General features: G+C 48.7%; 1 protein-coding gene across 2 annotated transcripts; it reads right to left on the bottom strand.

Moving 5' to 3' along the window:
• Positions 1-558: 558 nt before the first annotated feature.
• ENDOD1 (endonuclease domain containing 1) lies at positions 559-18,905 on the bottom strand. Of its 2 annotated transcripts, none has more exons than XM_083436605.1 (2): positions 17,923-18,905; positions 559-4,509 (listed from the first exon to the last, which is right to left on the bottom strand). In XM_083436605.1, the coding sequence occupies exons 1-2, from the start codon at positions 18,238-18,240 to the stop codon at positions 3,382-3,384; spliced, it is 1,446 nt and encodes a 481-aa protein (XP_083292731.1). In that variant the 5' UTR covers positions 18,241-18,905; the 3' UTR covers positions 559-3,381. The 2 variants fall into 2 exon arrangements, with proteins under 2 accessions (XP_083292731.1, XP_083292732.1); XM_083436606.1 differs by lacking the exon at positions 17,923-18,905 and adding an exon at positions 8,169-8,354 and having other exon boundaries at positions 559-7,612.
• Positions 18,906-24,584: the final 5,679 nt, after the last annotated feature.

Raw genomic sequence — 24,584 nt, 5'->3', positions numbered from 1 at the left:
CTCCAAACCAAGGACTCAAACCAGCCAGTTAAAAGGAGATAGTTGCCTGTTTAACCTGATCTGAACACAGGGGGGCACTAAATGCTGCAAATACACTTCTTCCTGGTGTTGCTTGTACCAGATAATTATTTGTCTGTAACTTAGCAGCTTAAACATGGAGGCATGACCTGATGCAGAATATGACCGTTCATAAGAGCACTCATCATAGCATTTTGTCTTCCTCTCCCTGGTCCCCAATTGAGTCCACTTATTGTGCAAACTAGAAGAAGTTTCCCTGGTGGCTCTTTTTGTGGACCAATTAGGGAAAGATGGATCCTATTGGTGGTGGTCAGCCATGCCACCTTTTAAGACTGAGATGGGGAAACTGGCTTTCCAGTTGAACTCCAGCTGCCCCAGTGTGGCCAATGGGCATGGGTGATGGAAGCTGCTTTTGGGCTATGCGTGGGCAGAGGGTTCTTAAGCACAGAACTGCTACCTTTCTTCTGCTGACACCATAGTATGTGGCGAGGGATAAATTAAACAATAAAGATTGCTGTGAGAAGCCTCACTCTATAGAGGTAGTGAAAATACTATTTATTCACTTAGGTGGTGTTTCTATACCACTCTCCATGTGAAACGTCTTGAGAGTGGCAAACAAAATCAGAAGTAAAGGTTAGCAATAAATACATGAAACCAAAAATCCAATGTATAACAGCAGCAGAGATCAAAGCAGAGAACCAGATTAAAACTCGGTAACTTCAAAAGGCTGGGCAAATAGAAATATCCTCTCCAGGAACACAGAAGATATATGGGTTGGTGCCCTGCCAGTCGCCATGGGGAAAGCATTCCCGAGCTGAGCAGCTTCATAGAGGGGGAAGTGGTCCTTAAGTTAAACTTGTCTCAAGCCTTTTAAAGGCTTTTTAAAGATTAAAATCGACCAGGAGCCTCATGGCTAGTTCTTAAAACGAAAACAAAAAAACTGGTGAGGTGCTCCTTACATCTAGCCACAGATAAGAAGTCTAGCTGCCTCTTTTTTCACTAAAACGGCCTAAACTGTCTTCTAGGGCAGAGCTATGTCCATTGTGTTACAACAATCCAATTCAGAAGTTAATCTAAGCACAGGTTTGAAACCCAGACCTGCCTTAGAAGCAAAAGCCAGTAGGCCTCAGACACTCTGAAAAGAACAGAGCATAGAATAGATACTGCACTACGGCCACATTCACACCATTTAAACAGTTGTGGCTTGCCTCAGAGAATTCTGGGAGGAGGAGTTAAACGTGCTGAAAGTTCTTAGGAGACCCGTAGTTCCCCTCCCAGAGCTACAATTCCCAGTTTTCCACGAAGAGGGATTGATAATTGTAGCTCGGGGAGGAAGGAAGGCTAAACAATTCTTGGCACCCTTAACAAACTGCTCCCAGAATCCTTTGAGGCAACCCATTACTGTTTCAAGAGGTATTGTAGTGCCTTAAATGGATCGTGTGAATGTATGCATAGTGCTTGCAAGATTACATTATGCCTTTACCTTACACACACCTTCCTGTCAACATAATTATTTTCCATATTGTGGATGGAGGGGCTTGAGGTTGCCTAGTTTAGTTCATCGCAGAGATGAAATTCAACTGGCAACTTCCCAGTCCATTACTCCGTTTCTTAAACAGATATTCTACACCAGTATTGACCAGGTTCAACTAACCAACGACACTAGCAGAACCTCACACAAGGGCTTCCACTAGTGCAACAAGGCTTGCCCCCTTTGTCTCCTCCCCCCCCCCCCCGTGCCCCCTGAAATTGGCTTGAGGGGGTTGGAAGAACCCCAGAACAGCACACAAGGGGAGAGGAGGGGAGATTGCTCCATCAGCGCTAGATTGAATTCCTCCCTGTAGCAACTCATTCTTCTACCTTCAAGGGACAGCAGCGGAAGACTTGCTAGCTGAAATGCTCTATGTGAGTCATTTTGGACTCACAGCTGTCCTTGGAGGCGCAGCGGTCAATTCTGTGTCCAGGGCAGCTGTCTACCAGCTCCATCTGGTACGCAGGCTGAGACCCTACCTGTCCGTGGACTGTCTTGCCAGAGTAGTGCATTCTCTAGTTATCTCCCGCTTGCGCTCTACGTGGGGCTACCTTTGAAGGTGACCTGGAAACTGCAACTAAGCCAGAATGCGGCAGCTAGACTGGTGACTGGGAGTGGCCGCCAAGACCATATAACAGGGGTCCTGAAAGACCTACATTGGTTCCCAGTATGTTTCTGAGCACAATTCAAAGTGCTGCTGCTGACCTTTAAAGCCCTAAACGGCCTCAGCCCAGTATACCTGAAGGAGCGTCTCCACCCCCATTGTTCAGCCCAGACACTGAGGTCCAGCGCCGAGGGCCTTCTGGCGGTTCCCTCACTGCAAGAAGTGAAGTTACAGGGAACCAGGCAGATGGCCTCCTTGGTAGTGGCGCCCACCCTGTGGAACGACCTCCCATCAGACGTCAAGGAAATAAACAACTATCTGACTTTTAGAAGACATCTGAAGGCAGCACTGTTTAGGGAAGTTTTTAATGTTTGACGTTTTATTGTATTTTTAATATTTTGTTGGAAGACGCCTAGAGTGGCTGGGGAAACCCAGCCAGATGGGCAGGGTATTATTATTGTTATTGTTATTATTTGCCTGAGGAGTGGGGGGAAGGAGGATCTAGTGCAAAAAAGTGCAAAAATAATTCTTACAATGAGTCACAGCACTGGCCACCCAAATGCTGTATCCTTTGCTTGACGGGCTCCACTGGGGTCTCAGATAGGGGTCAGTTCTCTATTTTAACCGGAGGTGTCAAAGATTGAATGTGGGACCCTCAACATTCCAAGGATGCTCTCTTATTATTGAGTTAAAAGCCTAAACCAAAAAAGGGAAATTTTGAGAGCGACTCTCCTTTCCATGGATAATTCTTGACTTGGGAAAATGATTTCTTCAAAATCTCTAAAAACCCCTTCCCCCCCAGTAAGGTTCTCTGCTTATGCTGCAAACTTACTACAATGAGAAGTATTTTGGCAGGTTCAGTCACTGCAGAGGATTCTGTATCCACCATTTTCATATATTCTAGTAGAGAGGATGAAGGTTTCTCTCCTGTTCAGAACTTTTCCTGGTTCTCAAAAGACTTGACATGAGACGGAAAGGTCAACCAGCCACCCAAAGTGCAACGTTTTACAATAAGTGAACATTTAATTTTGCCATAAAATGCCCCTTCGGGAGGGGGAGGGGGCATGAAGCTCACCCATGTTACCAGAACATCGGTTCATTACTGTTAATGTCATCACAAATAAATACTTTATAGGAACAGCAGGAGATTAGCAACATATCGGAAAGTATTGCTTTGGGTTTCTTTCCCTAGAGTTCTTCATAGCCATTTGCTTTCTCACACCGCTTTTCAGGCTTCTGAAATCTTAGGAAGGAACTTTCTGGCTAAATGCGAAACGATGTAATTTAGGCCCTTCACAATGCTTGTCGTGGCATCAATTGCCAGTAAGAATAATCCACCAATACCTGAGGCGATATCTCGGAGGACTGTAGGGATGGCACCCAGGGCGTAGAAAGGGAAGGACACGATGTCTAGTATCACGTTCACAGGGATGCTGAGAATCTTGTATGTAACCATCAGGACGCTGTAGATGTTTTTGGCAATGCCGTTCAGGATGTTGACGGCCACACGAGCCACGTCAACAAAGACATTCAGCAGCGCTGTGGCAATTCCTTTGATGAAGGTGAACACCCCTCCAACGATTGTCTGGATGAGGCGCCACAGGAGAGAGAAGGTGTATTTCACAATATAGCCAACCAGGTAGACGATCAATTTCAGCAGTTTGAAGATAGGTGTAACGATGAAATAAAATAACTTCTTCAGAAAGCCGCTCTCCTCCTTTGGCTGTGTGCCAGCGTGCTGGCCTGTGGTGGACTTCTTCGCTTGTGGCACCGGTTCCTTAGCTCGGACGTGTTTCACGGCATGGTGGACCTCCTCCAGTTTCTTGGGGTCATGTCTGTCTTGGCCGCAGTGGTTCTTAAACAGTTGAGCTCCTGCGTGGAGCTTCTTCTCAAGGGCTTCCACAGTGAGGTCTTCCAGGCGATTCTCAGCAGTTGCCTGCTTAATAAATCCCAAAGACCAGGTCTTGGAGCCATCATCGCAGCAGGCGGCCAGCCAGAGAGACTCGGGGACAGAGACTTTGTCCTTCACTTTGAGGGTGGAAGGAACTGCTCCAGAAACAAGATAGAGACCCTTCCCATTGTCACAGTGTGGAGCCAAGGCCTCGCCTACCAGGCTCTCAATCTCCCAGTGCCATATGTCATGGAGAGGCGGGGTCAATGGCACCGCATTGGTCAGTGTGTAGGTGGCTATCTCGTGGTCGCCATTATGAAGAGAACTAGGGTTTAGTTGCCCCCTCTCATAGCCAGAGTCCACGTAGTCTGCTGTGAGGGCCTGCTTGGACCCCAAGTTGTCCACTGAACCTGTGACCTCAACTTCCGGCATCATTCCTTCCAGGCCATTTTCGGGATCATCAATCTGAAATGCGAACAAGAGAAATAATTGGATTTTAGAACAAAGGTCACTCATTAAATTTCTTGGGCCCTATGTGCAATTTCCTGGACAATCCAGATTCTAGAAATCTTAAGATTTCAAAATTAAGATTTCAAGATTTCTAATTTCAAAATTTACATTTTGTTTCAAGCCTTTAAACAAGAACAACGAACGTTTGTGATTTAAAACTTGCCAGCCATTTCTCTGATTGAGCACAAAACCATACACAGGCCTTCAGCTGGAGTTCAGTGTTTGTGGTATTTCTGAAATCTTGAATGTTAAATTTGAAAAAAAAAAAAAAGCATTAATATTAAAACCTGACATTGAAAAATTAGCAATTCATGTAATGCAACTTTATGGTTCAAAAACTTTTTCATCACCATCCAAAGTTCCATAAATCTCAATATTGGATCAGGGGCGTAGCCAGGGGGGCAGCGGGCAGCTGGATTGCATCTAACTAATGCCCTGGATTGCATCTAACTAATTGCTACTCAGAGTAGACCTATTGAAATTAATGTATGTTTACTTCAATGGGTTTACTCTGAGTAGGACTATCATTAGCTCCAACCCATCATATTTAAAAGACACACTGGTAATTACTGCTGTCTCCAAATTACAGAGATACACTTACTGCTGTACACAACATTTATTAATAAAACCTCTATGTTGATACAGTCAACAGTATCCCCAGTAACGCTGCTACCTTTTAATATGAGACCTATTCCTCACTTTTTCTTCAGGGCTTCCTGGCCCTTTGCATCTCTATTCCTAGATTGTCCCGCAAAGCCACACCTCTTGCAAGGTTATTACAATAACAAAGTTATTACAATTCCAGCCAAACTGGCAGTTCTCCCTTCCCTTACAGAAGCTGATCTACAAACATCCTAACAACCTCATTTCATTGAGTAGTTGGAATATCCGTAAGCAGCATTCCATGCCAACTTGGCCAATCAGTGCCTTTGCCACAAGCAATGTAGAATTTTGAACAGGTGGACACGCCTCTTACATTACACAGCTTTTTGCCAGCTTCAGATTATTACACAGGTTGAGGACGCATTTCTCCTGAGTCACCTAAAGGAATGTGCCTGTTCCAGAGGTCTCTAGTAGCAGAGTGACCGCTAGGAATGACCTTTTCCAAATGACACTGTAAACAGCTTGATGCGTGTGTGATGCAGAGATTACATCAGAGCCAGCTTTTGGAACAACTCAATTACGCATACAAATGAGTGGAATGTCAGGGAGTCAATGTAAACCATGGCCAATCGGCCTCCATCCTTAGAGCCATTCCTGGAATGTGCATCATCCAGCCTTGTACTTCATAGCTCACCTGGTACCCAGAGGCAATCAGGAATTCCATACAGGTGAGTGAGTGGTTTGGTGGAGGAAGTATGGGTCCATCTCTCACCCTCTCTCTTATTTGCTAGTCCACTTGGCTTCCATGCAAGCCTTGAAGGTAGAAGAGCCCTTTCCTCTGTGGCCACCATGGAAGCCAAACCGGCTGGCAGAGGAGAGACAAATCATTCCACCCATCCCACCAGTTTGGTTGGTAGAAGTCAGTTTTCTTTTTTTAACTACCCTGCAAGTAGCCCAAATTCTCATGAGGACTGTGGAGGAGGGGACTTGTAGTTTCTTAGTTGGCTGGTAAAAAGAAGAAGCAGGCTAGTAACGTCTGTGGGCTTATTTACAAGGCTGTCATAGTCCTTCTGATGCTACTGTGTAATTTCTAAGCAGACAAGGACTGGGGCTCCAGCCATCCTGCAAGCAATTGTCTCCCCACCTTGTCCTGAACTCCAGATCTTTGGCTGGCTGGGAGTTGTTGAGTCTCTAGGATGAGGATGGGGTGGGGTAACTTCTGACCTTCCAGATGTTACCAACTTCAAATTCCATCATCCCGGCCATTGCCCATGCTGGCTGGGGCTGATGGGTTGTTGGTGGCCACTGGGACATCTTGTAGTGAATTCTGTAGTTTAACTACGTGCTCCTCAAAAGAGGTACCTCCTTTTGCCTGTCCTCCTGAACCACCCAATACTCAACTTCGTTGGGTGTCCCCAAGTTCTAGTATTAGCGAGAAAAGCCATCTCTCTATCTGCTTCATCCACTCCTCCAGTCTCTCTTACTGCTTTACGTATTCCAGGAGAGCGCATGGCTGTTCCTTGTCTCCAGTGCTGATTCCTAGCTCAAAAACCAAGCGCTGTCTGCTGCTAATCAGGTTAGCTCCTCTTCTATTTAACAGGCGGAAGCATCCCCCTGCGCTGTGTTGCCTGCAATTACAGAAGCATCTGGACAATGTTCTTCCCTTCTTCTCTTCCTAATGAGGGAGCAGGAGCTGTTTATGCCGTGAAGGATGGCTCCCGATTGCTGCAGTTGCTTAACAACTGGTTAGCTGTGCTGCGGTTGCCTAGCAACCACCCGGTCCTCACCCACATCCCTCCTCTCTTTTTCCAGCTCCTGTAAAGAGGACGGCACTAAGCTTGATAATGATGGGTACCAGCTTGCTGCAAGGGGAGAATGCTTCTCAGCACCCAGACCACCATGCAAAAGCACGCACAGCCCCGCCAGCCACGGCTACTAGCCCAAACTGGAGTTGGATGAGCCTTTCTGTTTTACTGATTACTAATTATATCACACTTGGTTTTCCCACCAATGAGCCCTGTGGTTCCCAAGTGGGCACTCATCCAGGCCCTGACTAGATCCAGACCTCCTTCCCTTCAGCAAAGAGGGGACCTCATGTGCCTTTTGGACTCAGCCTGCAGCTACTTGCCAAAATTGGAAGGAAGGAGACCTGGGAAGACCTCACTACCGTTATTTTAGGCCCCATGTGCACTAAACATTTAAAGCAGCGTCATACCACTTTAAGCAGTCACTGGTTCCCTCAAAGGATCATGGGAAGTGCAGTTCGTTAAGGGTGCCAAAGGTTTTCCGGAAATACCTATTTCCCGCACAGAGCTACAACAGCCAGAGCGGTTTAACAATCAAGCTCTCCTTCCCAGGGAACTCTAGGAATTGTAGCTCTGTGAGGGAAATAGGGGTCTGTTGGGGGTGGGGCTACATTTGGCCCTGAATATTGCTATTGGAACAGAAGCGCAGGCTAGAAATTACCATATTTTTTGCCCCATAGGGCACACTGGTGCAATAGGGTGCACCTAGTTTTTTGGGGGGAAATAAAGGGGGGATTATTTTTTTTCCCCCCAGGTGCGGGGCTGGGGCGGGGGAAGCCCAAGCTTCCCCTGACCCCAGCCCCCAGAACAGGCTGCTATCCGCAAGCCTAGGGAGCCCGGCGGGAAGTCACGCCGCTGTCCCCAGGATTGCGGATATCTGCCTGAAGCCCGGGCGAGCTCCTCAGCGCGCCCCAGGCTTCGGGATGCAGGCAGCTCTCCGCAAGCCATGGGAGCCTGGCGCGACTTCCCACTGGGCTCCCTAGGCTTGCGGAGAGCTGCCCGAAGCCCGGGGCGCGCTCCGCTGCGCGCCCCGGGTTTCGGGCTGCAGGCTGCTGTCCACAAGCCTTGGGAGCCCGGCGGGAACTCCCGCGAGCTCCCAAGGCTTGCGGATAGCTTCCTGAAGCCTGCATTCGCCCCATAGGACACACACACATTTCCCCTTCATTTTTGGAGGGGGAAAAGTGCGTCCTATGGGGCGAAAAATACGGTATCTTAAGAAAGAAACACACATTCTTGCTGCCAAAATGGAATCCAATGGAATCTTGCTGCCAAAATGGAATCCTTGGGTGCCACCCTTTTCTCCCGCTGTATTGGGAGGGGAGGGGCTGTGTACCTGTGTCCACTGTTTGCTAGTTTTATACTCATTCACTTTCATCAGCCAAACAACAGCCTGGGATTATTCTCAAATTGCAGCCTATGTATTAGGTTTCGGATAAGTGATCCAAAGTTTTCTTCATGTAACTAAATACTTGGAACAAGGAAAATGGGACAGCAACTGCTATTTACTACCGATACTGTATATTGCTGCCAACTTTATCTCAGCCCCCTGCCCAACTCAGTCACAAATGCAGGTAAGTGTTCTTGCCTCTTTAGAGATGTGAAGCTGAGGAAAGAAAGGGTTATTGATCTGCAGCCAAACACTGAAATCAGAGGTTTAACCAGAGTCTTTCCTCCAAATCCAGTGCTTTGTCCACTGGGACACTTGGGAAGCGACGTCACCAAAATCAGCCTTCCCCAACTTGTTGCTCTCCTGGTTTTTCTGACTACAGTTCCCATCAGCCCCTGCTAACACACCAGGGCTGATGGGAGTTGCAGTCCCAGACACCTAGAGGGCAACTGGTTAGGGAAGACCAACCAAAATCATAGTTTGGAGCCACTGTGCTTGACCAGAGATGGTTGGAGGGGGTGAAATGGGTTAAGCAGCTGGAGAAAGAGAATCTCCTGGTCATTCAGAGGGGAATGGGAAGTTAGGTGCTGAAGAGGAGGAGGAAATTCAATGTCCCTTTTTAGAATATGCAGAGGAATATTTAGGATTCCAAAAGGAAGAGGCAATGTACTGAGAGGCTGGGATGAGGGAGGAGCTGACAAAACACAGAACTAACCCCTTTCAACCCAAGCTGAATTCCTGAAGCTTAAATAGCTGCATGCACGGCAGACATTCCACACGTTAAGCCTTTTCCCCATCACATCATCCTAGAATCATATAGAGTTGGAAGAGACCACAAGGGCCATCGAGTCCAACCCCCTGCCAAGCAGGAACCACCATCAGAGCACTCCTGACATATGGTTGTCAAGCCTCTGCTTAAAGACCTCCAAAGAAGGAGACTCCACCACACTCCTTGGCAGCAAATTCCACTGTCGAACAGCTCTTACTGTCAGGAAGTTCTTCCTAATGTTTAGGTGGAATCTTCTTTCTTGTAGTTTGGATCCATTGCTCCGTGTCCGCTTCTCTGGAGCAGCAGAAAACAACCTTTCTCCCTCCTCTATGTGACATCCTTTTATATATTTGAACATGGCTATCATATCACCCCTTAACCTCCTCTTCTCCAGGCTAAACATGCCCAGCTCCCTTAGCCGTTCCTCATAAGGCATCGTTTCCAGGCCTTTGACCATTTTGGTTGCCCTCCTCTGAACACGTTCCAGTTTGTCCGTGTCCTTCTTGAACTGTGGTGCCCAGAACTGGACACAGTACTCCAGGTGAGGTCTGACCAGAGCAGAATACAGTGGCACTATAACTTCCCTTGATCTAGATGCTATACTCCTATTGATGCAACCCAGAATTGCATTGGCTTTTTTAGCTGCCGCGTCACACTGTTGGCTCATGTCAAGTTTGTGGTCAACCAAGACTCCTAGATCCTTTTCACATGTACTGCTCTCAAGCCAGGTGTCACCCTGACACAGGGAAAAATTTTACCTGCTGAACCCATGCCTGCTGGTGCTGAAAGAACCTGAGAGAGAGAAAAAGCGGCCCAGTCGTGCAGAGGCACAAACTACAGTGATAGGGGAAGAAAGGTAAGAACATGAGATGAGCCTGGATCAAACCAAATTTCCTTCCAGCTCCACATTCTGTTTCTGGTTCTGTCCGCGGAGGCAGAAGCACCCAGAAAGGCCACAAAGAAGGCATGAGGTAGTGAACGCCACTCCCTCTCAATTCGTTCCTAGCGCCTGATATTCTCAGGTAGCTGCCACTCTGCAGGGAGGCTCGGCTTAGCTATCGCAGTGGTTTCTAGACTTATCCTCTGTGAAACAACCTAATACAGTAGTACCTTGGGTTACAGACTCTTCAGGTTACAGACGCTTCGGGTTACAGACTCCGCTAACCCAGAAATAGTACCTCAGCTTAAGAACTTTACCTCAGGATGAGAACAGAAATGCGGCAGCAGGAGGCCCCATTAGCTAAAGTGGTACCTCAGGTTAAGAACAGTTTCAGGTTAAGAACAGACCTCCAGAACAAATTAAATTCTTAACCCAAGGTACCACTGTACATAACACACACAGAGCTAAGCTATTGCCCACGACCCTGGATAAAAACATTCTTTAGCAACATTGTGTGTACACATGGATGTGGGTAGCTGAACAGGAGCATAAGCAAGGACATCTTATCTAGTGCCACTGCTGTTGCGCTAGCAGATGTTGCCCTTTTGTCTGCAGCTTCCTGCTCTTTTCGTCTTGAACGCATGGCTATTAAAAATTTATGTCCATTACTCTCGCTGGTATTTAGAAAAGGCTATTTGGTATTTCAAGGGCTGGGGTAGAGCATGTGCTTTGCCCCCTTGCCTGTAATCTGATGCGGGTCCCCAGCAATTAAAGCCTCTGCAATCTCACAGAGCAGATGTCCTGACTATGTCACTCGCCCCAGCTCTGGGGCTACTTCTGCACCCGGCATTGTCATGCAGTTCCTCAGGTAGAACGGGTCCAGAACACATCCCACGGCACTCCTTTGTATCCTCCCTGATCAGATCAGACCAGTACCAGGCAGCTAGGGGTGGGATCTGATGCACTTTGTGTTTAAAATATCTAAATTTGCACTTTTCAGAATAATGCACCGACCAAGAAAGCACAGCCGACCTCCAAATTTCACGTTTCCCCAAATTTGCTGTGCAGTTCTCTAGGTAAGCAATGAGAGGCACACACCAAGGTAAAATGTGCGTATAAACACACAAAAACATACCCCCAAAAATCTTATATTAGGGGAAATGGCTTTGCAATTTTTGAATTCCCATACATTTATTTCATAAAATGTATACACCGCTTGGTTGCGGAAAACCTCAAAGCGGATTGCAAAAGAGGAAACTACTAGAAAAGTTTTACAACCGTACCTTAAAACGTATAAAATTTAAAATACTAAATACTAAAATGACAAAGTGAGATTGGCACATTCGCCCATCCCTAGCCGCATCACCATGACAACAACTGCATCACGAATGATTGGCGACACTTTTCCGTGTGGGGAAGTCTTCTCAACTTGGAATGTGAATGCTCAAGTGCAAAGCCTCACTCAGGCCTGTTTCAGACGTGCCTACGTTTCCTTGCACTTAATTGCTCTATGCCTGGAGCCAGTTCCCACCCTACCCTCGAATGCTCCATTGACTGCTGAATGTGTGATCTGCCTCCACTGAGAAGCACCGGCTTTCAGGTGAGAGTACGAAAGCACCATCCACAGCTTTTAGACATGCAAGCCACCCATCTGACATATCAAGCGACGGGTGTTGCGTGCGTGTACCAGGCCACTGCCATCCAGTTTGACAGGCGGTTTGCAGCAATCTGCTCTCTCCCAGCCTGAAAATGCAGAAAATGCAAAAGAAAGCAAGTTCGGGAACTGAAGAAAAGAGCAACCAGTCTCTTCTGCAAACACACCCTCCCTGCAACCTTGGTTTTCAGCTGTGCCCTGCACCACAGCCAACGTTTCTTATTTCGAAATACTGTATTGTTTTCTGGCAACCTTGCCAGACACACCTTCCCCCCTGGGCTAGCTGGCTGAAAGCTCTCTGCACATTCCTCTACCACTCCCCGAAGGACTGAGGAAGTAGAGAATGCCTCTTAAGAACATGAGAAGAACCCTGCTGGTTCAGGTCAAAAGCCCATCGAGTCCAGCATGCTGTTCTCACAGTGGCCAACCTGATGTCTGTGGGAATCTCCCAAGGAGAACGCAGGTTCAACAAAAGTCTTTCCTACCTGGGACTGCCAGCAACTGGTGTTCAAAGGCATGCCACCTCTGACAGTGTAGAAAGAACACAGCCATATAGTAACTGTTGATAGCCTAATTCTCCATTATCTAATCCAGGGTTTCACCAGCTGTATGGGGACTACAATTCCCACCATCACTCACCAACGGTCCTGCTAGCTAGGAACGATGGGAGTTGTAGTCCAAAAAAACAGCTGGAGACCCAAGTTTGGGAAACCCCGATCTAATCCTTTTTTTCCAAGCCATCCAATTTTGTGGAGATTGCTGCCTCCTGCGAGAGAAAACTCCACTGTTCAACGGCGCACTGTATGGAGCAGCTTTTTCTCGCGCCTGTCCTGAATCTTCCAACAGAGTCAGTTTTGCTGGATGCCCCCAAGTTTTAGGGAGGAGAAACTTCTCCCTGCCCAGTTGTGCTGCACCAGCTCCAAGCTAAAAAGCCTCTTCCCTCCTGGGGTGAGATAATTGGACCACAGCTGACAACCCTAAGAGAGCCAGGCTGACAGTGACATCACTGGGGGAGAAAGGCTCTGTGGCTGGCATGCCAGTTTTGTATCTCTGGGGTTTTGCTTCCTCAAGGTCCCAAGAGGCAAGCGGCATCTGCCTCTGAATGTTGCTGATGCTTCCCTTTACAGCTCCTAAGATTAGAGTGGTAACAAGCCCTTCTCCCCGCCCCCTTGGGGCTAGCAGGAAGTGCCTTGTGCTGTCCCTGCAGCTGGAAGGGCGACCCTTGCAGAGCATCAGCTGGCACTTGCACATGCCTAAAAGCATCGCTGCCCAACAGGCTAATGGCCTCCGCAGACAATGCCCCTCTTGAAGCCTCTGCAGACGGCTCTGTTGCCGATGAGCAAGGGGGCCATGACAATGGGCTGCGTTTGTGTGCAAAGAATAGCTGACGACTGCCCACCCCTCTTGCCTTCTTCCTTCCCTATTCATTTTTGGAGTCAAGCCTCTGTCTGTTTGGAGAAGACTATTTGTGTACCGCAGGGGTCAGGGCAGAGGTTGGCACCATTCTTGGCTCCCTCGGGAGACAGCCTCCGACTCCTTCCTGTGGGAACCACAGTCATGGCCAGAGGTCCTCCAAGAAATCAGCGACGACAGACGCTCCTTCCCAGAAGGTCAAACTGCGCACACCCCTATTTTGTCCTCAAAAGGGATATTGGGAAAGGTTCAGAAGAGGGCAACCAAAACAGTCAAGGGGTTGGAGCAGCTCCCCAGGAGGAAAGGTCACAGTATTTTTAGTTTTTTTTTTGGGGGGGGAGCCAAGTAAAGTGGCGAAGGCATGATCATAGAATCATAGAATCATAGAGTTGGAAGAGACCACAAGGGCCATCGAGTCCAACCCCCTGCCAAGCAGGAAACACCATCAGAGCACTCCTGACATATGGTGGTCAAGCCTCTGCTTAAAGACCTCCAAAGAAGGAGACTCCACCACACTCCTTGGCAGCAAATTCCACTGTCGAACAGCTCTTGCTGTCAGGAAGTTCTTCCTAATGTTTGGATGGGGATGGGGAGAAAGTCGGTGGGTCTCCCTAATAACACTAAAACTCGGGGCCATTCAATGAAGACGAATGTTGGAAGATTCAGGAGAGACAAAAGAAAGCAGCTTCTTCATGCAACGTAGAGTTAAAACAAGGGGATTCGCTCCCGCAAAGTGTTGATGGCCACCAAGCTGCTATCTGGAGATTCCAAGGATTGGACCTGGGACTTTATGCATGCAAAGCATGATTCTCTACCACTAAGCTATGAGCCTTCCTCCTGGCTTCCTGCATCCAATGGTTTTCTCAAAGCACAGGAAGTCTTGACAACTACCCATGTGCGTCCTTCTCAGCAAGCAAGTCGCTGCAGTGCATGCTGCAAGAACAGCCCCACCCATCTCAGTGGCTTGTGCGGTTTTCACCTCTCCTCCACTGAGCCTGGGAACAGGCAACAGCAGCAAGCACAGCTCTGGAGAGGCAGCTAGGAATGTAAGGCTGGCTCGGCGCCACAGCCGGCCTGTGGTCCCACCTACTTTCACCCAGGTGCGCCACAAACGGTCTCTGTCACCTGTTGGCCCCTTGCTGCAGATTGGCTACTCGAACTTTAGGGCACTTGGCACCTCGGCTTACGTAACGTAACCTTCGGGTTGCGAAAGTGGCAAACCCAGGAGTGTTTCGCTGCACACGCATGCGCAGAAGTGCTCTACCATGCGCATGCGCAGAAGCGGTCCTTCTGGTTGCAGAAGCTCTGGTTCCAGAGCTCTGGAACGGATCCTGTCCGCAACCAGAGGTACCACTGTATACATTTAAAGCAGTGTTATACCACTTTAAGCAACCATTTTAAAAAAGGACCCCAGACAGTTAAGTCCAGTCGCCAACGACTCTGGGGTTGCGGTGCTCATCTCGTTTTATTGGCCGAGGGAGCCGGCATGCAGCTTCCGGGTCATGTGGCCAGCATGACTAAGCCGCTTCTGGTGAACCAGAGCAGCGCACGGAAACACCGTTTACCTTCCTGCTGGAGTGGTACCTATTTATCTACTTGGACTTTTTGGCGTGCTTTCGAACTGCTAGGTTGGCAGGAGCAGGGACCAAGCAATGGGAGCTCACCCCGTCGTGGGGATTTGAACAGCTGACCTTCCGATAGGCAAGCCCAAGGCTCAGTGGTTTACACCACAGTGCCACCGGCGTCCCCTTAAGCAACCATAGCTTCCCCCAAAGAATGACTGCAGGTGTCACTGGACCACAACTCCCACCATCCCCTGATTAATGGCCATGCTGGCTGCTGGGGATGATGGGAGTTGTAGTCTAACAACATCTTGGAGGGGGCCCCACCTCTGGTTTAGCTAAGAGTGCTGAGGTTTCTTCTGCCTGTAGACATGACCCAAAAGGAGGAAACTGAGCTGAACTATTATTTCCCTCCAGCACAGGTGTGCAGCCGTGTGACAATGCCTCTACTTTTCGATAGTTCTTTGTTGCCTGCCATACAGGTGTTGCAGGTGCAGGAGTCTTGCTGGATGAGGAAAGAAATGTTGGCAACCCTGCCAGATGTGAGGGGAAGGTGGAGATCATCCCTAACAACCCTCACCTGGTTTCTTGGGTTTTTCTTAATTATACATATCGGGGAGAAAGAAGCTGTGTTCACCCAGGTGTGTTATGGGACTATGACTTCTGGACCACTGCTCTTGCTGCTTGGGGCAGATGGGAGTTGTAGTCCAACAACATTTGGAAGGCCAAAGGTCCCCCACACCTGGTTGTGTGTGTGTGTGTGTGTGTGTGTGTATGATGACACCAATGTTTTGCTCCTCCTGCCTGCTAAGAGACTCTATCAGTACACTTTCTAATTTCCTTCCTGAGGTAGCTACAGTGGTACCTCAGGTTAAGTACTTAATTTGTTCCGGAGGTCCGTACTTAACCTGAAACTGTTCTTAAACTGAAGCACCACTTTAGCTAATGGGGCTTCCTGCTGCTGCTGCGCCGCTGGAGCACGATTTCTGTTTTCATCCTGAAGCAAAGTTCTTAACCTGAAGCACTATTTCTGGGTTAGCGGAGTCTGTAACCTGAAGCATATATAACCTGAAGCGTATGTAACCCGAGGTACCACTGTACTTCCCAAAGGGAGGAAATGCAGCATCATAATTAAAAAGAAGGCACAAGTTTGCATCTGCCAATTTACATGAACAGATGCAAATTTAGAAGCAATTGCTTCAGATTAAACAGAAATTGGCATTGCTCCACAGTGAGGAAGACTGACCTGTGTGCAGCTGCTCAAGCTGCTCTCTAGGTGCTCACGGCTGACGGGCAACTTTGCGGCCTTTTCTAGGCAGCCTACACCCCATAGATATGACGTTCATATGCCACCACCCCTGGCAAAGAACCCTGAGAACTGTAGTTTACTCCTCACAGAGCCATAACTCCTAGTACGCCAATTCCCAGGATTCTCTTTGGGTATTGTATGCAGCCTTGTTCTCCCTTCTTGGGGCTCTTTATCCTTAAGCCAGGATTGGACCCAACAGCCTTTCAAACTGAAAACTGTCATCTGTAAAGAAGGAGCTGTAGCTTCCAAGCTTTTGCAGCGGGGTGTTTTTTTTAATTCCCCCTCCTTGGGGAATCTCAAATAACAACCCAAGCCTGCTCTTTCCCATTCATCCACGTGGCCCAAGCATGGCTTTGCCAGTCTCAGCCTAGATCTCCCTGACAGAGCTATGATCATTGGAGTGGTTTAACAATCAATCCCTCTTCTCAGCTCCGTGAGAGGAATAGGGGCTTCCTGGCAACTCTCAACATCCCCGAGTGCACATTCAAGAGGCCCCTACATGGGTGTAACACGGGTGCATGCCTTGGCAAATCGCACGATCAATCGCTGTCAGAAGCATGGGTCCACTTTAAGATGTAAGAGAGTGCCAGCATGAACAATGAACTGGGAGCCCTGGGTTCAAATCCCAGCTCATAATACTCAATGGGTGGCTTTTGGGTGACTCTGCCTCTCAACCCAACCAAACTCTCAGGGTTCTTGAGAGTATAAAATGGGATTGCCATGAATATGTGCTAAATGCGGAGAGGGCCAACGAAAAAGACACATGGAGCCGCCGCCACCCCATGTGACAATCCTCCCCCTGACATCATTGTGCTCTGAGTCTCGCAGCACAAAGTAATGTGCTTTCGGATATGCTCTCAATGTGCAAGGGGAGGAGGAGAACCTTACTGCTGTTGGAATTGACAGTCGGAGTAGACAGGTGGGGGAGAGAGGAGAGACGAGCCGTCACTCCAGAATGCAGCAAACACTTCCATCAGAAAGATAACACAGGTAAAAAAAAAAAAAAAGCCAGGATTGGTTATAGCTCCCTGTCTGGTCTCCAAGGTGCCCTAGAATACGAAAGAAGGCTCGGAGATCACATCTGAAGCTACGTCTTCCGTACACAAACCCAGCACAACGGTGCCGCACTAGAAGTCTGGAGTCTCAGCCAGCAGAATAATCAAGAGAGCTCTGGAGGCTGGCTTGCTGGCTTACCACATTTTGAAGTAATGGCCGTTGCCTTCTGAAGTGCGAAGGAGGGGAGCTCTCCAAGGCCATTAAATGCCTAGAGCCTGCAATGACCTAAGTGCATCCCGGCCAGTGATCCCCTCCTGCGTCCTCCTTCCCACAGTGGCAAAGAGCAAAGCAGGGAGGCAACAGCCAATCCTCTCTCGTTTTTCCAACAGCAGGGCTGTCCAGCAGCATCCGCTCCTGCTTACAGACTTCCCGCAGGCACCTGTCGAGACCAGGGCACTGGACCAGGCAGGCCACTGGCCTCATCCAAGTACCAGGCTCTGTTCTGATACGTAATCCCTTTCTTCAAAGAAGAAGAAAAGTCATCTCCTCTCCTGGCAGCGAGTTCCAAAGCCCATAGCTTTCCTTAAGTCACAACGATGGCGGTAAACAGTTTCACAGCAAGCTGCCCTGACCTGGTGCTTTGCAAAATCCACTCCTCCTGCCCCCCCCCCCACTTAATCTATTTATTAAATTTGTATACTGCCCTATACCTGTAGATCTCAGGGCAGTTCACAACATAATATGGCAGAATTAAAAAAACAGAAAACTGGCCAGCTTACACTGTTCCTATAATCTATTTTAACTGTTTTGAAATATGAATTTTAGATTGTAACCCAGTCTTGGAACTGCTGGAGAAGGACGGATATTGTCTGTTGTGTGTGTATATATAATAAATAAAATGTGTGTATATCGGCCTTCATCCACTGGGCGATTCACAACATATTGATAGAAATCATCATCAGTAATACCACCCGCCCCTTCCCTCCTCACCTGCGGCTCCACCAGCCATCTCTCTTCCCCGCTCTGGCCGCCTCCCGTGTACAGAAAAGCCGCGTAAAGGGGGATCCTGTCCCGCGTGCTGTAAAGGGTGGCGAAGCGCGGCTCTTGGTTGTATTTCTGGCAGATCTTCACGTGCTGATCCCCGGGCTGCTCCGGGAGCCCCTCGGGGGGCGTCCGCTGGTAGAAGAAGCCGTCGCAGTCTCCGAAGCCCGCGGCTTCTTCTCCTCCCTTCGCGGCCACCACCTCGCCCTGCGCCCAGCCGGCCAAAGCCAGCGCCACGGCCGCGAGCAGAGGCAACGAGGTCCGCATCTTTCCTGCGCAGCGCCGAGGATTGCCTGAAGTTTCTCCCGGGCGAGGAGAGGATGCGATCCGCTTGGCTCTTCTTGGCAGCGGAGGGGAAAGGGCGAGACCAGACGCTGCTGCGACAGAGGCGCGCGGGTGCGGGCGGGTGTGTGTGTGCGCGCCTGGGCGCGCGGCGCAGCCTTTAAAAGGAGGGAAGTGAAACCCGAAACCGCAGGCAGGCGCGAGGAGGCTTTCCGCGCGCAGCGCCAACACGTGGTGACACACGCCGCAAGAGCGAAAATGGGCGCTCTGCACGCGCTCAGAGGCGTGCAGGCCGCCGATCGGGAAGAGGGAGGAAGGAAGGGGAGGGGAGGAAGAAAGATCCCGAGTTATTGCCTCCCTTACGTCACTAGATCAGCGCCAGGCTATCTTCCTCTCTCTTTCTGGCTCCGGGCCACGGCTGGTGTCAGGCGGAGGGAGAGGAAGCGATAGGATGGGTGGAGAGAGGACCGCATTGCGGTGGGGATCCCCAGCAGCGCGCCTTTCGGGTGGCTCGGCCAGAATCTCCTCCCCGCGCGCCCATGCAGCACCCTGCCAGCCCGGCCTGCCCCCCACTTAGGGGGGAAGAGAGACGAGGCTGCAGCGGGTCAGTGGCTCCGACTAAGCCGATCATGGCGCGCTTGCGACGCCCTTCTCCAGCCAGCGGGTCACAGGGAGGGGGTTTTACGCAGCAACAGCAGCGTGCGGGTTTTGCGCCCAGTGGCTGAGCCCACCCCCATCAAAGTCAAGGTGGCCCAAGGCTGGAGAAGGTGCTTTGGCCCCCGAGGGAGAAAATCACACAGCCAGGAGCCTTTTCCCTTGTCCAGGTTATAAAAGTACAATAATTATAATAAAGTAAGTAAGTAGCAGTTTGCTGCTCTTGCATGAAACCTGAAATCAGCTGCTTGGGGCAGCGGCGTAAAAGGATTCTACTAAGGAAGCTGCCTTAAACCGAGGTAGCTGTCTAAGTCCATCAAGCTTTGTATTGTCTACACCAGGGGTAGGCAACCTAAGGCCCGTGGGCAGGATGCGGCCCAATCGCCTTCTCAATCCGGCCCACGGACGGTCTGGGAATCAGTGTGCTTTTACATGAGTAGAATGTGCCCTTTTATTTAAAATGCATCTCTGGGTTATTTGTGGGGCATAGGAATTCGTTCATCCCCCCCCCCCAATATAGTCCAGCCCACCACATGATCTGAGGGATGGTGGACTGGCCCATGGCTGAAAAAGGTTGCTGACCCCTGGTCTACACTGACAGACAGCACCTCTCCAAGGTTTCAGACAGGGATCTCTCCCAGTTCAGTCTAGAGGTGGCTAGAACGTGGGACCTTCTGCTTGCAAAGCATGCAATGTATCACTGGGCTGCAAGCCATCCCCCAATATTAGGGATTGGGATCGTTTATTTTTTATTTCACTCTGCGCCCTATCCATTATAAACCTCAAAATGTGCTGTGTATGCACCATACATTTAAAGCGCATCTCCCACCCATCTCACAGAAAATGTGAACTGTAGATTCCTCCTCACTGGAGCTACAATTCCCAGCACCCTTAACAAACTACAGTTCCTAGGATTGTTGTGTGTGTACGTGCAAATCCTATCGCAAGTTGTGCTGGGATAAGCTGCTTAGGATGTGATGAGCCTCTGGCTCAGCTGGTGTTGAATCCCGAACCCTGGTTAAGCTAAAGATACATCTGCGTAACTTGTTCACCTGGGGCTCAGCAAGCCTGGCTGAGCCAAGGCTGGTGTAAGTCCCCCAAAAAGGAACATTCAGAGGGGCAGAACCAGAAAGCAGAGATTTAAGCTGGATCCTAAAACCATTCAGCATGCTCACATGGCCTGGCAACCTAACTTAACACTGTTTTAAAGGCTTGTTTTCCATCTGCCGGGCTTAGGCAGAGCAACCGCAGCCACCTTGCTGAATCTGGTGTAACTTTACGCAGGTTTAATTTACACCAGCTTGCTTCACACAAGCTTCTTGTGCATGAGATTGCTTTTTATACCGTTAAGGCACAACCAGAACACATTCTCACCCTCAAAGAATTAGGAGCACTGTAGTTCATTAAGGGTTGCGGGGAACTGTAACTGTGAAGGGTAAGCTAGAGTTGACTTTGCTCCCTGCCCCCTTGCAGTCCTCCCAATCCGCTTTTCCTTTTGTGAGGTGTGTGTGCAGGCAGAGACTATATTGTTTATAAGTTCTTGCAGGAGAAGAATTCAAATTGCTATTATTTGTGTGACTGGACAACATTTAGCTTGGTGAGTCTACATCTGATGAAGAAGTACATAAACTGCTTTTGGGAAACCAAAGGATTGTAATTTTACCTTCTGAAAATGTCAGGTAATGCTACATCATCATCATCATCATAACTGCAAAACTGGCAATTATTTTAATGATTTCTGTGCAATTTTACTTACAAAGCAAAACCACAGTATATTAGTTTAACCAGAATATATTTTGAATTCCCAAGCCATATTACAACTTTTCAGCACTCGGCCTGTTCGGAATTCAAAAGTTGATAAATTTAATACGCCCTATTTAATTCATTGCTTGTAAGCCTCACCGTGAGGTTTTTGGGCTGAAAAGTGGGGTCAAGTGCTCTAAATCAGCATTTCCCAAAGTGGTCAGGCTTGGCCCCCTGTGGTCAATAGAGCTGCGCAGGGGTGAAGAAAGACCTAGAGGTTGAAAGGGGGTCAAAATGGGGAAAATGTTTATGATGTATAGTGTGAATAATTTAATTAGGAACTATGTATCTCAGGAACAGGCCCGGCCCAACCATAAGGTCTGGTAAGGTGACTGCCTCAGGCAGCAGATCCTAATGTATATTTTTATCCCTCCCTCGTTCCTGACGTAGATCTTTCCCCACCCTTTCTTCCCTGGTGAGAGGAAGGTGCAATTCTGTGGTTCACCTCAGGTGCCAAAATGTTTTGTCATGAATAAAGAGCATAGGCATGTACAGAGTGCACCTCTACTGCCAATGAGAACTGCCTGTATTTATTTATTTATTTATTTATACTATGACTCCTGCTTATGATGGTCGGTGATTAATCAATGTAGATTAGATAGTGATACTTCTTGGCTTTTCATTCCTAAGAATTTGGGTTTGGGTCAACAACAAATTTATCAGCTCCTTAAGGGGTTGATGAACTCAGAAGGTTGGGAAAGGTAAAGGGACCCCTGACCATTAGGTCCAGTCGTGGCCGACTCTGGGATTGCGGCACTCATCTCGCTTTATTGGCTGAGGGAGCCGGTGTACAGCCTCCGGATCATGTGGCCAGCATGACTAAGCCACTTCTGGCGAACCAGAGCAGCACACCGAAGCGGTACCTATTTATCTACTTGCACTTTGAGGTGCTTTCGAACTGCTAGGTTGGCAGGAGCAGGGACCGAGCAACGGGAGCTCACCCCGTCATGGAGATTCGAACCGCCGACCTTCTGATCGGCAAGTACTAGGCTCTGTGGTTTAACCCACATTGCCACCCACGTCCCTCCTTGATGTAAATGAATGAGATATGCCAAGCATCTGCCGGGGCTTTTTTTAAAAAATGATTCTTTTGTTCACAGAGAATCTTGCACTGTGGTAGGGCCCATGACAGCAGAGAAAGTGTGAATGGTTTATGTCTAGTTCTGGATTCGTTCTGGAACCGAGCTCTAGACTAAGTACTTCCTTGCTCATTTCACTGGTTGCTGGGTCAATCTTGGCACTTTGGATGTTGGCACTAATTGCATTCCTCATCAAAGCAAGTGGGGAAGAAAGAATGAAGTATTAATTACGGTGCAATTAATGAGTAACCTGTGCTGAGTGACAGCACAACACAGCTGATTCAGGCATGCATGTGTGTTGCACAGCATCCCATAACTCAGTGACTTTTCCTCTGGTGACTTGGCCCCAGCTGTGTTGAGTGGCCTCCATCAAATGGTTGGAATTTTGAGGTGGGTGTCAGATGATGTTTGGTTCAAGATGACAGCTTCAGATATGGAAATCATCAACATCAAATGTGGCCCTCTCTGGCCCTCTCACCAGAACATACCCCTTGGACTCCAGAGTATTTTCAAAAAAATGCGTGTGGGTCCGCTTCCAGCAAGTCTCTCCTCTAGCTTAAGTTCAAAATGTATTGAATGCGAAATGGAGGAAAATCCTGCTATTATTTCTTGCTTGCTTTTTTGTGATTTTTCAGTAAATTTCTAAAATGTAAAGTTTGGACTCTATGCCTGTCTGTATCCAGATCCTTCTCCACACCTGGGAGATAATTCTCTATAATCTGAGACGCAAGAAGTTTATTATGATTAATCTGGCGTGGTGTGCTCTGCACATGAGCAAAGATTATTATTTCACATTTTCAGGACAGCCATGCATTGCAGGTATGTTCTCCTGAGCACTGATGTGTGACACAATAATTTCTGGTCTGCTTTGAACCACTTTAATTCTATCCAATTACAGGAAATAGGAACATGGGAAGTTGCCTTATACCGAGTCAGAACTTTGGTTCATCTAACGTAGTACTGATTGGCAGCGGCTCTCCAGGTTTTCAGACAGGAGTCTGTTCCAACCCTACTGGAGATGCCAGGGATTGGGACCTTCTGCTTGCAAGTCATATGCTCTAACACTGAGCTACGGCCTTTCTGACATGAGCAACCCCACAGCCACTTATTACATGACAAGATATATATTCCGACTTACTTACAAACTGTTAACAAATCACTATGTATGAGTAGCTGTCAGCAGGGCAGGGTGGCAACACTTAGGCAGAGTTATGGTAAATTACCAGGAGAGAGAGGGAGAGTGGGGTCAGCACAGTGGAGATGCACTGGCAGAGCCAATCCAACCATTCTGCTGGTGTGTTTGCACTGCCGCAACCTGGTCACCATCTCAATCCTCCCCCTTTCTCTCCTGGTAATTCAAAGCGACGTCAGTGACAGGTCAGGTAAGTGCCACTGCGTGTACCACCAACCACGAACACTATGTATGTTACTGGTGGAGATGCCAATTCACTCCTGTGGTATGTGATTTTCCTTTGTTAAATCGACCATTTACAATTCCCACATCTGCACCAGACATATCTGCAGGGCCGGCTCTGCCATTGGGCAAAGTGAGGCAACCGCTGCAGGCAGCAGCTGCTGGGAGGGCGGCAGTTGGGGCTCCCTGGCTGTTCTTCTGAAGCATCCTAGCTATTCCAATCTGCTGGAAGACAGAGCTATGTGTGTTACATGTGTGCATTGGCCCTGCTAAACTACCCTGCAGCCCCAGTTGCAATGGAGGTGCAATCCCATCCCCACTGTTGACGGTGACTCTTCTACATGGAATGGGGTATGGAGCCAGTTGTGTCCTTCGCCTGGGGCAGAAAAATGCCTTGGACCTGCCCTGCATGCACCCAAACTATCAATTTAGCGGCAGCCTTCCATCCATTGCAAACTTAAAACAGCACCATATAATTAACTTTGATCTCTACCTGTGCATCTGTGCCTGACTTTTTAAGGAGGTCATATGTAGATGTGCATCATCAGCTCACCTGAATGAGATGTTACCTGATGAACATCTGTGAATGATCTCCTGAGAAAGGCAGGCAGTGATATTGAAGAGGTCAAATTTATTTACACGGCGCTGTTTAAGAATTGTAATAGGAAGCCTATTTGGCAGGAAGTGGTATGGGAACAAACAATGGGGGGGCGATATGGCCTTTCAGCTGTTGTTATAGAATCCAGCTCCCATCAGTTCAAGCCAGCATGACCAATAGTCAGAGTCAGGGATGATGGGAGGAGAGCCGTAGCTAGGTGATCTTGCGCCCCTGGCAGAACCATACAGATTGTGTCCCCTTGTTGTTGTTTAGTCGTGTCCGAGTCTTCGTGACCCCATGGACGAGAGCCCGCCAGGCACTCCTGTCTTCCACTGCCTCCCGCAGTTTGGTCAGACTCATGTTTGTAGCTTCGAGAACATTATCCAACCATCTCGTCCTCTGTCGTCCCCTTCTCCTTGTGCCCTCAATATTCCCAACATCAGGGTCTTTTCCAGGGAGTCTTCTCCTCCCATGAGGTGGCCAAAGTATTGGAGCCTCAGCTTCAGGATCTGTCCTTCCAGTGAGCACTCAGGGCTGATTTCCTTCAGAATGTGTCCCCTAGCCACGGACAAATTAGCTCTTATTTCTGCCTCTCCTCCACCCCCAACCCCACCCATTCAATTCACCATCTATTTAAAACCATTTCTTATGAGGCAAGAATCGATATTTATATTTATGGACATATTTTTAAGCCTACCGGTATTTTGTGCCTCCCCCATTACCTGCGCCCTTGGCGGGGGCCCACCCCCTAGCTACGCCCTGGATGGGTGTCATAGTACAG

This window comes from Podarcis tiliguerta (genome assembly GCF_965153285.1).
Source record: "Podarcis tiliguerta genome assembly, chromosome: 4".
In the NCBI taxonomy this organism is placed as follows: domain Eukaryota; kingdom Metazoa; phylum Chordata; class Lepidosauria; order Squamata; family Lacertidae; genus Podarcis; species Podarcis tiliguerta.
The sequence above is the reverse complement of the archived record's forward strand: the minus strand, read 5'-3'. Positions and strand labels throughout refer to the sequence as shown.

Bases quoted from the DNA above. Each gene is read 5' to 3' on its own strand.
- ENDOD1 (XM_083436605.1), bottom strand. From the start codon at position 18,240: ATGCGGACCTCGTTGCCTCTGCTCGCGGCCGTGGCGCTGGCTTTGGCC. The intron at 4,510-17,922 runs GTGAGGAGGGAA...TTCGCATTTCAG, and splicing joins GATGGCTGGTGGAGCCGCAG to ATTGATGATCCCGAAAATGG.